This window comes from Oxyura jamaicensis, chromosome 13 (assembly GCF_011077185.1).
Source record: "Oxyura jamaicensis isolate SHBP4307 breed ruddy duck chromosome 13, BPBGC_Ojam_1.0, whole genome shotgun sequence".
Classification (NCBI taxonomy): domain Eukaryota; kingdom Metazoa; phylum Chordata; class Aves; order Anseriformes; family Anatidae; genus Oxyura; species Oxyura jamaicensis.
In genome coordinates this window covers 13,403,765-13,417,287 of record NC_048905.1, presented here as the reverse complement: position 1 = coordinate 13,417,287, position 13,523 = coordinate 13,403,765, and the positions used below count along the sequence as shown (strand labels likewise).

Genomic DNA, 13,523 nt, shown 5'->3' with positions numbered 1-13,523 from the left:
CCCCCCCCCCCCCCCCCCCCCCCCCCCCCCCCCCCCCCCCCGCGTAGATGTTTATTTATTTAGTTATTTATTTAGTTATTTCCCACTGAAAGCACAGGAGGCCGAGGCAGGTTGCTTTATTACTACACCAAGTCAAGCAGGAGGGCAGGGGCTGCCTGCCGGGGGGGGAAGAGCTCGCGCAAGAGCATGGAGGGATGGAGGGATGGAGGGACAGACACAGCGAGCGCCATGCCCGGCGCCTACAGGACAGGAAGGGCTCGCCCAGAACCATACATCAGCAGCGCACCTTGCTCCCGGCGAGGGGCAGGGAGCCCCAACAGCACTGCTCGTGTCCCCGGGGGGGCCCCACCACCCTCAGCAGCATCCCTGGGACCCCCAGGGGAGGCAAAGTGGGGCTCGGGGGCTCCCCCAGCCCCTACCTCGTCCCCCGGGGGCTGTTTCATGGAGTTACGGGGTTAGTGTTGCCGTTAGTGTGGCTACAGCCGAGCATTCCCGGCTGTGGCTCAAGTGTTTGGCTACGCTGAAAGGCAGAAGAGCAGCGGCCGCTAGCGCTACACGTCAATAAATACAAACTACACGTAAAGGCATGCTGTGCAGCTGCGGGTAACCGACACCAGGCTGTCAACGGGATGCCTCGCTGCTCCCAGAGGCGTTGCAGGATCTAGCTGTAAGGCGTGCTGCCCTTGTGGGGCTGGCAACACCCCCGCCGGGCACACTAAGGCAGAGCTTTCGCTGTAGGGGGGACGTGGGCAGGCACACCGGGCCCTCTGCTGCACCCACACCTCAGCAGGAGGGGAGGCAGCGTGATCCCTCCCTCCCGCACAGGGGATGTGAAACTCCAGGCTGGCCGAGCCACGTCACGAGCGTCTTTTGAGCAACTAAGCTGCAGCTGGCCGACAGTCACCCTTTCCCCCCGCCGACACATCAAAGCCCATCAGAAAGGGGCTGTGAAGGTAAACATCTCCACTGGGAATGAAACCGGAGGCTCCCGAGGAAGAGCGATCTCACCCGCTGCTGCAGCTAGCTGCTGTTCGGTGTCCTGGACACCCTGCTCTTAATGAGTGTTTTCAGCAGGGACCGCAGCCAAGTTACACAGCAGCCAAATGACCGTTTCCCAGGGATGCACAGCATGCTCGTTACGGTTACAGGTCCCTCCTCCTTCACACCCCCCTCCCACAACTGGAAAAAGACAAAGCACGAACTTGGACAACCTCTGCGGTTCCTGTTTGTACACTGGACCTAACGTTAACTCTCCACGTTTAGTACTCTTCACTTGCTATCTTTTAACACACATCTACTAATACCGAGGCTGCCAGGCAGCCTCTCAGGACCACTACTGCCCCAGCACAGAAACGCAGCACATCTGCTTTCCCTAGCATGCCACCACACTCAGCTTGCACCACGACGGGCTTACAGCGCAGTTGGTCACCGCTCAAATCCACGAACACCACAGCACACTACATTTGGAGTTGAAAGGCAAAGCGATCATCGCCTTTGTGAAAAGATGCGTCACCCTGGCTAAGGAAGCTACACACGCCAGAGTCTTCTCACAAAAACAACGGGGTTTCACGTCTGAGTGCTCCAGGGTTCCTTGAGGTATCCTCCTAGGAAGCAGGAAAAGAAAAGAAAGCAGCATGCTGCTGGCAGACTTGCCAAAACGCAGCGGACCTTGCTACCTCCTAAAATGTTTGTTGGAGAAGGGCGTATTTCTGTGAGACGAGACGTTCACTACCAGGTACGTTACACTAGGTTTGGGGGCTGACATGAAGAAGAAACAATATGGGTTCTTTTTTCTGTTGACAAAGCCAAATTCAGCCAGGAGTAGTGCAAATCTGGAGAAAGCTAGCTCTTTCTGTGCGCTGAAACACGTGCTGCAAGTTACACTAGCCTGTGGCAGCGGAGGGAAGCAGAGCGTTAGTGGGCACTACGAAAAGAAGAGAACAAATCATCCCGAAGCACAGCACCCCCACCCCGCAGCCTCCTCCTCGCGGCCCGGCTGGGGCGCGTGGCGCACACCCGCACACCGCAAAGGAGCGCTGACAGAAGGTTTCACCAGGGTGCACTCGTTCCCTGACAGTCCGTCCTGCGGCCAGCCCCTGGGACGCGAGCCGGGAGCTTTTACGGGAGCACCGGGCCGAGGCTGAGCTCGACGTGATGGGTGAGCCAGATGACCTCGGAGATCTGATCGCCTTCCTCGCTGGGCCGGATCGGAGCAGCAAGGTTTTTGAACTCGTGCTTCATCTTAAAGCTCACGGTCACTTCGCCCTCCTCTTTCTGTGGGGTGACCTTGATGAAAACTCCTACCTTGTTGGCTTTTCTGAAGGCAATAACGCTGCAAGGCAGAAAACAAAAGAACTGGGTCAGCCGAACTCTCAAACTATTGTTCTGAGAGACTTGTCCTGGTAAGAGGGGTGCTCGGTTTACAGCCCGCAGGCTGCACACGCCCTGCTACAACGGTTCTCCTGGTGTGTAGCTTACTCCCCGCTGCTCTTCCTCCAGGAGACAGCAGCCCCTCCTGCCCCGTGACCAGGACGTGGTACCCCCCTTCCCGCTGCCAGCTGCTGACAAACCCACGGCACAGAACTGTGCGGCCACAGGAGTTACGTACCCAGCTGTGCAACAGGGAGAGGCCCTAATATTCGCCTCAAGGTGCTCTGTAAGAGCCTGCAGAGCGCATTCCACTCTGAAGCCTGAAGGTACCTCTGTTGCACGCCCTACTGCGTAGTTCTGGGCACTCCCGTGAGGCCTCTGCTTACAGAGGAGAGGATTACAAAGTATTCCCAGGGAGAATCAGTCCCAGGGCCTGTAACTCAACTGCTGTCACAGCACACCTGCCTCAGAGGGATCAAGTAACTCCTGAACACTCCAAACAACACACACAGAAAAGATTCACACTGCTAATCTTTGACCAGAAAATACGGTCAGTATAAACAAAAAAAGTACTGAGGAGAGATGAGAGCCAATTACTTGGTTAAAGTGCCAAGTATTTAAGGGGCAGGATCCCCACGGAACAGACCGCACTCACTCAGGGTCATCCTGGAAGTCCTGAGGCTCTGCCAGCTCATCATACTCTGCTGCAGCGTCTTTGCCGGCCAGAATAAGCTCCTTGGGAGGAACTGCCACCTGAAACGAAACAAGGAGAAGCAGCCTGTTAACACTCACCACCTACACTACGAGCAGGACAGAGCGCTCCCCTTCTGAGGTCTGCTTTACTCTGGCTTAACAGAAAAGCGACTCATCCTTGGCTTTCCTCTCTAGCAGTGCCTGGCTCCCACTCTGCCTGTGAGGCTGGTGTATTTCTCCCTTGGGCTCTGGATCTCAGTGAGCAGCCACCATCGTAAAACACATCATGAGCTGACGCTTACGTTGGTGATGGTCACTGAAGCCTCCAAGGAAGAAAATCAGGAGGGCACAATACCTTGGCAGTGCTGTTGATGTTGTCAGGGTCTCCCTCCTCACACTCCAGCAGCGTGACGTGCGTGATGTTCTCCACCGGATTGGTCAAAGTTAGAAGCACTTGGCTTTCCTGCAAAGATTCGAGAATCCCAGGTCAAGAAGTAATTATTCTAGAAGTCATCTTTACTGTGAGCACCGCCACATCCTGTGACTGATTAACACCTTCCAAAACTGTCTCAGGTACTCAAAGGACTGAAAGCCAAGAGCCCCGTTCTGTAAGATAGGTGGCAATGTCGCACAGCACTCCTTTTTAATGGCAGAAATGCATGGCTTTGACTCCAGCCCAGATTCCAACCCCACACCTTGTATTCATCAGATATGATCATGTGCCAGACATCACACTGCTCTGTGCAGAGTGACAAGTACATGCAGGGTTATTCTGACCACTCCCTTAAACCCCGCGCCCTCTCTGCAACGAGCGGAGCCTTCGGGAAACATTCATCACACGGGGTAAGCTCCCCGAAAGATCCCACGTGCACACCTCTCAGCTGTGACTCACCCTAAAACGTTTCTGGAGCAAAAAGCACTGACCTTCATGTAGCGCAGGTTGGGAATGGACATGATCCTCACTTCAGGGATATAGTTACTACAAGGAGAACAAAGCAAACAATCACGGTGCAGCTGCCTAGAGCCGAAGTACGTAGTCACAGGCAAACAGCAAGACGTGTCCGACGCTACAAGAGTTCAGCTTACATTAAGCAGGTAAATAAAGCGCCCTTCTGCTAGGTAAGGCTAAGCCTTTTAAGGCCTGCTACAACACGGGGCTGGAACAGCACGCACTGCCTTCTTTCAAACTGAAGGCTTCAGCAGATTATGAGGCAATCTTACTGAAGATTTACCCAAATACATCCAAAAAGGGACTACGTCATTGTAAGAAATGACACAGCCAAGCACACAAGAGGTCAAATCTAAAGCACAAAAGAAATGGAAATACAAGGCTTTAACTCAGCACTGGTAGGCAGCTGTTGCCCCCAGCCCCCTTATCTTACTTACACGGCAACCAGCTGGATCTTGAATTTGATAGATGTTGGATTGAATTCTGGTTTGCTCAGGTTATGCTCACATTTCTAGAAGCAAAGATATTTTAGTAAACACCAGAAAGCAGTGTGCAGTCACAAACTGATGAATCAGAGCTGCAGGCACAGTGCCACCAGCCACAGCACTGCCCCTCTAGCACAGCGCACGTAAAAGCTACCTTGGGGTGCACCAAGTCAGACTGGTCTCAAGTTCTTGGTATTTTGAAAACGTCACGCCAGCAAAACTAGTGCAATCTCAGAAACGCCAGGTTCAGAACCAGGATGAGAAATACTCACTGCATGCAGCAGGAAGCAGCAGGAAGTGCAGCCCTTTGACTTATGCTCCAGAATCCACTAAACAGCCAACAGCTGCAACCCAAGACTGATCTGCTCATGGACTACTCTTCCAGTACAGGCCTAGCCTGACATTAATTATTTCCAAGAGAATTATCTGCATTTGCAAAGCATTTTGCACCTTAAATGCTTACAATAATATTGCTGTTAGCCTGGGAACTAGATCAATATCCCCGTTTCACTGAGAAAGCAAGCAGCTTTTTGAAGATGATGCATCAAGTCAAAGGCAGAACTTGGATTTGATTCTTGCTTGTCTTCACTTTTCAGCTCTCTGCTTTTCCACTCTTTCTGCCTTAATTCTAGGGGCAGCTTCAGCACTCTACGCTGCCTTTCACCAATACGTTGTTTACTGACTTGATTTTCGTCTTTAATACTAGCAGGATTTTTAATGCCACCTGTACCAGCTGCCTTCTGTAATTCCTCTGCTGGGCACAGCGCACAGACCCTTCTGCAAATCCACCTCCGGGCCCTTATGTCTTTGACAAGGTGGCTACCCCTTCACATTCGTCGTCACGTCCGAGATGTGACAGTCACCCTTGTAGCCGGTCACAGCACCGAGAGAACGTGCGGGAGAACTTACAACAACCAGAAGCATTTGAGCAGTTTCTTCTGCAAAGAACCACGGAGCCCATTGCCCCACCATCCAATTCCGCGAGCCTGGAAGTGCTGTTCTGTACTTAGGCACCTACCCGACAGCGCAGCGAGCGTTTGATCAGGAGATGCTTGTGACGCGGGTAGAGCTGCGAGGCGCAGATCGGCTGGAAATCGGGCTGCAGCAAACGCTGATGCAGAGTCGTCACTGCGTGCACAACAGAAAACAAACCAAATGCACGTCCTACCCAGGCACCGAAACTCAAGCTAGGTTCTAAGTATGCGCTGGGCTAACTGCAAGTGTGCAGTGCGCTGTGCAGGAATTTAATTTCACCTGCAGCCACCAACTCAGGAGGCACTGGCGTGTCCCTGTTTCTAGCAGTGAATGAATGGGAGGGTAGGAGGTGTGAAAAGGGCTGCCCTGCCTATTGTACACTTGTACAATACGATTGCCAAGGCAGGAGGAAGGAGAAACTGTGAGCAGTTTTTGAAGCTCTGCTGAGCTGGTAACAGTATTTTATCATCATCTAGAAAATAAATTATGCTTTTGCAAAGGGCAAATCAGTTTTCGTAGCTTTGTTACTGTCACGGCTGGGCACTGCACAAGTAGAACACACAGCTTCTCAGCAAGGAGTTCGCATCATTCAGACTCGTGCAAAGAATTGGTGACTCCATAGTTTCTAAGGCAAGGAACTGCAGTGGCCAAACTCTCCATGGGTTTCTCCCCCAAAATAAGCTCCTCGTGAATATCCCAGTGCCTAACGGGCAGCGAGCCACCTGGCAGCCTCCCTGCCAGGGAACCGCTGGCAGCTGTCTTCTCCACCAGCACCGTATTGTCACAACACTGACAGTTATGACGAAGATGATCTGCCCCTTTGAAAAAGCTTTCATGAATTAATACTGGTGGACTCTGTGGTCCCCCAGCACTACTGAGGAAACCTGACCTGCTTAAAGCCACCTCAGCAGGAAGTCCGCATGGCTTCCTGCACCCGCTGTTTTACCCCATTCACTCCCCAGTTTTCTGGGCCAATTTACAATATTTGCTGATTTAATCATGAGCCAACCGAAGCGTATGCAAGCTGTTCCAAGCTGATGTCAAAATAGTGCACAATTGTTACTGAACAGGCCAATTAAAGCGCCAACTCCCCAGCAGCACAACCACTTATTTCCTGCTAGTATTTGAAAAGGAATGTCAGCCCTTTCCTCCATCCAAACGCTGACATTTCGCATGCAGAGGAACTAAGACCAGCAAAGAAATGGAACAATAGTAAAGAGGCCTGATGTTTTTGGCCCTGAGCTTTCCCCACACAATCCAAAGCTGAGCTGCAATCAAAATTACCATTTAAAAGGACAAAAAAAAAAAAAAAACACGCCATTTCAACAGCAACACAAAAATTACTAAGACCTCTGAGCACTAGGAACTCTACTGGCAAGTTTCCAAGCACTGCCCATGTTACAGAACGGAACGGCCGAAGTGACAGGATATTAAGGCATTACCCTCTGTCAGGTTGATTGGTCTGGTGTAGTAATCCTCAGGAAGAGGTTCCACTTCTTCCACTGCATCAGCTGGCTCAATCTTGATCTCCTTTTGGTCTTCCCCTTCTTTCAGACTGACACACAATAAGGGAAACTTTGGTCAGGGAGAACGCCTCCCACCCTTCACCTCCTACCCTTCCCACAAAGATAACCCCAGCCCAGGAACTCACGAGAGTCCAGCGAGAGCACTGATCGGAGCGCCGGGCCTCTGGCGTTGAAGCCTGGTTCCCAGGCCGTATTTGTCCTGCAGGGAAAAAGCTGCTGTCAGAAAAAGGTCTGCTTCCTGCCGGGACAGAAAGACCTACTGCAAACTCACCCTTTAAAACTGCATGACAAGCAGAGGGAAACAAGCAAATTAAAGCAAAAAGGGAAAGGTATTCAAGGTCTCTCAAGATTATTTTTCCTGCTCAAGCTGTTAGTAAGGAGAAAACAATTCCCACTGCACTGCAGACTGGAAGAGACGGGTGTGTGTGTACTGCTTATCAATTTGATTCTTCCCTTTACTACCAGCCTGCACTGCTGACATGTTCTCTGTACAGAGCAACTGCACGTCAAGTAGTGCAGAATGAGAGTTCAGCTGCCTGAAGAACTGGGTGAACGCGATTACGTGTCCATCTGAGATGCTCTGCAGCACTCCTAGAAGCAGCTGGAGTGCTCAGCTTCCTGTGAGCCTTGCTGCTCTGACTTTGCTACTCTCTCACAAGGCACCACGGCTTGGCAGGAACAGCTGAGCTACTCCCCAGCTTTCTACAGCTGAAAAGCACGCGAGACGTTTGGAAGCAATCTTCCTTCCGGGCAGAGCTGAAAATCCAATTCCCACCAAATGAGACATGTGAGCGTCAGCCCTGGTGATTCTTCAAGGAGCAGAAGACTGATGTCAGTGCCAAGTCCCTCCGGCAGATGAGATGGCTGCGTCTTGGCCAGGCTTTGCGAAGGAATGCTTTTAAAACGTATGCTGCTTACCCAAAGGCACTGCCTGCTTCTAAACTAATAAGCAGTACTTTTTGTAACACGTTACCCTCTACCTCGTTAGCCTTCGGGTGCCTCTGTTCTGGGCACGTCCCAGTCAGAGGCCCTGAGGCCAGGTGACGAGCAGGATACGTCACTGCCCTTCAGTTGGTACCGTGAGAGCTTTAACACCAGCAGAAACCGGGAAAAGACTTACCACTACGTGTATAGTGTGTTGCTGTGGAGAGCCCCCAAAATAGCAGCAGGTAGCAACGGAGACAAAAAATGCAGCCATAAGACACAAGCAAGGGCACAGAGCAGGCACAGTTAATTGAGAAGTAGCAAGCATACGCAGTCACCTAGCTGAACAAAGTAAGCATTTACCTGGCAGTTACAATACACAAGTTATTCAGGCCACAATCGAGTGCTAAAGTTCAGGTCAGTTGAGATTTCACGCAGCAAAGCGCAGGACAATCCTGATCTGTTACTGAGCAGCGGTATGAAACTGTCCTGAGAGCTACCACCGGTACTGGGACTGTGGTTGTGCTGCATTTCGCTGCTGGGTAACGTGTCCCTGCGTGTGGCAGCTACCAACCTCTTCTGGAGCTATCAGAGAGGACTAGCAGAGAGTGAGGCAATGCAATACACGGCAACGCGTGCAAAACTACTCGTCCCCCAAGAAACCCAAGTGCCCTAGCGTATTTTCTTCATGTTCTCAATTAGGAAAAAATAAGAAAGCAGAGCAGCCCTAGCACGCTACCACTCGTCTAATTTTCCAAGCTGCTGCTGCTGCTGCGCGTCGCTTGTCCCGTGCTGGCAGCGCGGTGCTCGCAGCTCACCGAGAAGGCCAGCGGCATGTAGTTTCGGCGTCGCACCAGCTTCTTGCGGTCCCGCTCGATCTTCTCTTTCTGAGCCAGCTGCTGGTAGTACTCCACCAGCTTGTTAATCTGCAGGGACGAGGAGGAACAGATACACGGTGAAAGGAGAACAAATGCCAGAGCAGCTGCAGAAGCCGGGGTGTCTTGTTTCTTAACCCCCGCTGCAGTTTACAAGCTGAAGCTCCTTTGGGAATGAGATTTATCAGAGAACAGCAGCCCGGTCTTATTTTGCCGTTAGGTAACCGAGACCTGGTTCACACGTTTGCCACGACCGGACAGCATCGTGTTGTGTGGTCAATACAAGAGCAGTTCGGTTTGGTGCTGCAGGCAGCATCTCCCCACCCCGAGGCTGGTTTACGTTTAGTGCAGAGCCCTAACTGGTGGCAAGGACAGGTCACAGAGGGGCAGTTCTGCTTTCCAGATCCTATACGCACTGACTGAACTTTTGAATTTGATTGCAGTCAGAGTTTTAAATGGAAACCAAAATAAAGCAAGACCTGATGTGCTCTGTCACAGGTTAGCAGCACTCTCCCTGAGCTAGCAGCCTTCCCCACGTTTTAATTCCCCAGGACACAAAGACACAACACGCTCATCCGTTTCATTTCAATGGTGCTGCTAGACATGATGTTTGCAAGCAAGTTTCTTCTGAACAAGCAATTTCATACCATGACATCCATGGAAGAGCCTCTCAGAGGTCTTCCTTCCACTTAATTCAGTCAAGATAGAGATTATGAACTGGACCTGGCATCTGAAGAATTAGATAGGTGCAGAAAATGCAATCGAGAGGGCTCGGCACCCCTAACAGCTCTTTCTAGCCGACGCCATCCCAGCCTAAGCACGGCCTTCTCCTTCACTCACCCTCTGCGTGTGGGGGTTCTCCGGCTCCTGCCAGCCACCACTCGCTGCATGAGGAAGAGAAAAAACAAGTCCTCATGAGAAGACTTCTAGACTACACAGAGACATCACCAACACTCGACTGCCTTGGACCTAGTCACAAAATATGACTCCCGCTACACTTACCGTTACAATTAATTCTTCAAATTCAAAACTGCAGAACTGTATACCTCTGAAAGCTTTTCCCAGCCAGCTTTTATACTGCGTTTTTAAACAACTACTGCTTGAGAGATACTCAGAACAGCACCAGGGATACTCAGAACAGCACCAGGGATACTCAGAACAGCACCCAGCAGTGACTACGGCAGCGTGCACTTAAGGTTACAAGGATGCTCTTTTATTTCTAGCTGCCTGTGTCACTGCATCTTCAGCTGCAAGTCTTCAGTCACAGGAACGCTAGAAATCAAAGAGGACCTGCTTGGTCTACTCAGCCTCACTCCTGGAGCCAGGCAGATACTTTCTGCATGCCTTACATGTCAAGAAGAAGATAAAAGCTTTGTACCAGTGCTGTCACAAAGAAAAAAAAACAAGTGCATCTCGGAAATATGCCTAAGGAAACCAAAGTGACAGAAAACAAACTAGATTTCTATGCTGTTAGACCGAGCAACTTCAAAGACTCTGAAGGTATATGAGCAACCTCTCCAGAATGGGCAGAGCCCACCACCTGACAGAGCCCCGTGTTTTACAGCTTCCTCACCAGGCAGGTAACACGAGCCTGGCAGCAGGCCAGATGTTACACTCAGCTCTGCAGTCCAGACTTCAGGGACAAATCATTTTCCTGTGAATTCCCCAACTGTGACTCAAAACCTAGCCAAACATTACATCCGTCATACAGCCATAAACCACCTTTGATTGTCTTTCAACGTCCAAAAGACACTGGACTCCTGCTGTTAGCCTCGTGTCTTCGCCTGTCACTTACCAACAGACTTATCTGCCATGCCCACATCCCGGGAAGTCCAGCGGCAAAACCCACAGGCCAGGTAATACGCTTTCTTCATTGTAGTTTTGGCTGGGTCATCGGGGAGCGGAGCAGGAATACTGGTGGCCCGGGTAGAAAGGGTGTGCATGCAGCAGGGGCAGTCAAAGCAGTTGGCGCACCTGCGAAGAGGAAAGCCTACACGTCAGAGTGATCTGCCAAGGTCCAAACGCAGCCCTCAGGCACAGGAGAATGCTTTCAACAAGCAAATCACGATTAAAGTAATAAATCTTCTTATCTAACGCAGCAGTACTAGAGGAAGGGCAACAGAGCCCTCAGTGGAAGAGGAGTTCAGGGTCAACGTAAGAATGGCAGCAATGAGAAACACTGGGAGACAGAACGCTTCTTTTTGTGGTTTGAGAGCGGGTCACCAAAAAAAGGAGAACATCGAGAGTAGGTGGCGCATCACGGAAGGACACTTAGTCCCCTAACGGACTAAAATGCAATAAGCGATGTGATTTTTGAGGAGAGCTTCAGGAACATCATCTGCTGTTTACAACTTAAGGAAGAGGCCGGTCCTGATGGGAAAATCACCCTTACCTATTCTTTTTCAGCTTGGCTTCGGCCGAGGGCATGTTCTCCAGGCAGCTGGGGCAGTAGTGCGAGTCCACCTGAGGAAGAGCACAGGCACATGGCAGCGCGTGGGCATTTAACGAGGCGCTGGGTCCAGCGAGGGGCCGGAGGGGGGTGCTAGCAGTAACTGCGGGGGCTGGGATCGCCCCCTCGGCCCCAGTTGACATCACTCCGGTCAGCCCCCCCCCAGCCCGAGTTGCTGTTTAATGATGTACGGGGGGAGGCTCCTCGAGGCACGGTGCTTAAACCAAATGGGAAGGGGCGGGTGCAGCCTGGTGCGGGCCTTCCCCAGCCCCCCGGGGCCCGCAGAGGGCTCCGTGCGGCGTTTCCCGGTTATTTCTGCCGTCACTGTGACAGGAGGCTTTATTACACCGCGGTTTTTTCTTTATTTTTCACAGTGATTGGGTCCTTGGTCACCCACCAGGCCAAACCCCACACATTTCACGAGCGCCTCGCGCCTGCCCCAAGCTAATTTAATTAAAATCAATTAAATTAATTGTGACAATTAGCTAAGTGCAGCCGACGAAGCCCCCCTCCCTTCACCCACCCCCCGCCCTGTCACACCCCGACCCCCCTCAGGCGCTGCCCCCCCCCCCACCACCACACGCAGCTCCCGCCCCCCCCACCTGTCTCCACCAATCACAGCCCTCTCCGCGCAGACTGACGCGAGCGCGCAGCCAATCCAACGCCGGGCCCCTCCCCCTCCCACACCCACCGCTCCCCGCGCTGCTCCCGCCCCCCGAGCCGCGCCGCCAGCCAACGGCGAGGCGCGATGAGGAAGAGCGACGGGCGAGGCAGCCAATGGGTGCGCGCGGAGGGCAGCGGCGCGGCCGGGCCGGCGTTACCTCGTGCGAGACGCACTCGAGGGAGCGGAGCTCGCTGCAGTAACGGCAGAAGTACAGCTGCGGCAGCGGCGCCCGCAGCTCCTTCTCGCCGCGCACCAGGTACAGCACCCGCTCCGACTGCAGCAGCGACGCCATCTTGCCGGGGGGTGCGGCCGCCGCCGCCGCGCGCCGCGCCGCCCCGCTGACGTCACCGCGCCGCCCCGCGCGCGCGCGTGCGGGCGGGGTACGTCAGCGCCCCGCCCCGCCCCCTGAGGGGGTGGAGGCCACGTGACCAGCGGGGGGTTAACCCCTGCGGTGCCGCGGGGGAGTGAGGGGGGGGGGGTGCGCAACGTGCAGGGGGCTGTGCGAGGGGCTGAGCAGCGTGCAAGGGTTTGTGCAAGGGCTTGTGCAGTGTGCAAGGGTCTGTGCAAGGATTTATGCAGCGTGCAATGGTTTGTACAAGGGCCTTTGCAATGCACAATGCTTTATGCAAGGCGCTGTGCAGCATGCAAGGGTCTGTGCAATGTGCAATGCTTTATGCAAGAATTTGTGCAGCGTGCAAGGGTCTGTGCAGCGTGCAATGGCCGTGCATCCCCTGTGTGCCTCTTGCAGCGTTGCAATGGCCACGCACTGCTGGCCACTTGTTGCAGCGTTGCGGTGGCTGCGTTCAGCTGCCTCCCAGCTGTGCCAGCCCGTGGCACCGCCAGGGCTGTGCCTGGTGCCCCCTTCCCAGCACTGTCCGGCGTGCGCCTGCCGTGCAGGACCTGGTGGCACGGGGCACACGCTGGCAGCACTGTCCCCACCTGCCCCACGGGGTCCGTGCGGGCGCTGCGGGGCACAGCACCGTCGGTGGGGAGGAGCAGGGCAGCGGGGCCCCAGCTGTGCCCACGGGTGTCCCCGGGGCTGCACGAGGGTGCCAGTGTGCTGCCGTCCCTCGGGGCCGCTCCGTGCTGGGACGTGCTGGGGACAAAACCGAGCCAAACAACGCGGCAGCAGCCCCGTGTCGTGGGGACCACCGAAAACCCCTCAGCCCTCGGCGCTGTGCTGCAGTGTCCTGCAGCGTCACCCCCCGCAGCCCCGTCCCCAGCCTCTGCCTCTCCCGTGCAGCTCCGGAGGAAAGCCGCGAGGCTTCCTCTGCGTGCCGATAAAGCCCTCGCCAGCTTTATCAGACGGCAGCAGCCAGCCCCGGCCGATGCCCCCTGCCCTCCTGCCCCGCTGCCGGGCGCCCGTCGGCCTCTCCTGCTGCGTGGTGCTGGGCGGTGCTCAGCCGCGGGACGCCCGGTACTGTCCCTGTGTCCCCACGTCTGTCCCCACGTCTGTCCCCACGTCTGTCCCCACGTCTGTCCCCACGTCTGTCCCCTGTCCAGCCCCACATCCAGCCTCGTGTCTGTCCCCGCATCCCTCCCCGTGTCTGTCCCCGGCCCCGTCCCGCAGCGGGTGCTGACCCCAGCCCCGCACCTTCGGCTTCCCCCGCCCC

General features: G+C 54.2%; 1 protein-coding gene across 2 annotated transcripts; it reads right to left on the bottom strand.

Moving 5' to 3' along the window:
* Nucleotides 1–1,765: 1,765 nt before the first annotated feature.
* Nucleotides 1,766–12,265, bottom strand: DCTN4 (dynactin subunit 4). 2 transcript variants are annotated; one of them, XM_035338819.1, is made up of 14 exons: nt 12,068–12,265; nt 11,190–11,260; nt 10,593–10,771; nt 9,638–9,681; nt 8,741–8,848; nt 8,119–8,139; nt 7,124–7,197; nt 6,915–7,027; nt 5,516–5,625; nt 4,450–4,523; nt 3,988–4,042; nt 3,419–3,526; nt 3,026–3,123; nt 1,766–2,332 (listed from the first exon to the last, which is right to left on the bottom strand). In XM_035338819.1, exons 1-14 carry the CDS (start codon nt 12,200–12,202, stop codon nt 2,119–2,121), a joined length of 1,404 nt encoding a protein of 467 aa, XP_035194710.1. In that variant the 5' UTR covers nt 12,203–12,265; the 3' UTR covers nt 1,766–2,118. The 2 variants fall into 2 exon arrangements, with proteins under 2 accessions (XP_035194710.1, XP_035194711.1); XM_035338820.1 differs by lacking the exon at nt 8,119–8,139 and having other exon boundaries at nt 12,068–12,263.
* Nucleotides 12,266–13,523: the final 1,258 nt, after the last annotated feature.

Bases quoted from the DNA above. Each gene is read 5' to 3' on its own strand.
- DCTN4 (XM_035338819.1), bottom strand. From the start codon at position 12,202: ATGGCGTCGCTGCTGCAGTCGGAGCGGGTGCTGTACCTGGTGCGCGGC. The intron at 7,028-7,123 runs GTGAGTTCCTGG...ATTGTGTGTCAG, and splicing joins AGTGCTCTCGCTGGACTCTC to TCTGAAAGAAGGGGAAGACC. The intron at 4,524-5,515 runs GTAGGTGCCTAA...CTTTGCTTCTAG, and splicing joins AACGCTCGCTGCGCTGTCGG to AAATGTGAGCATAACCTGAG.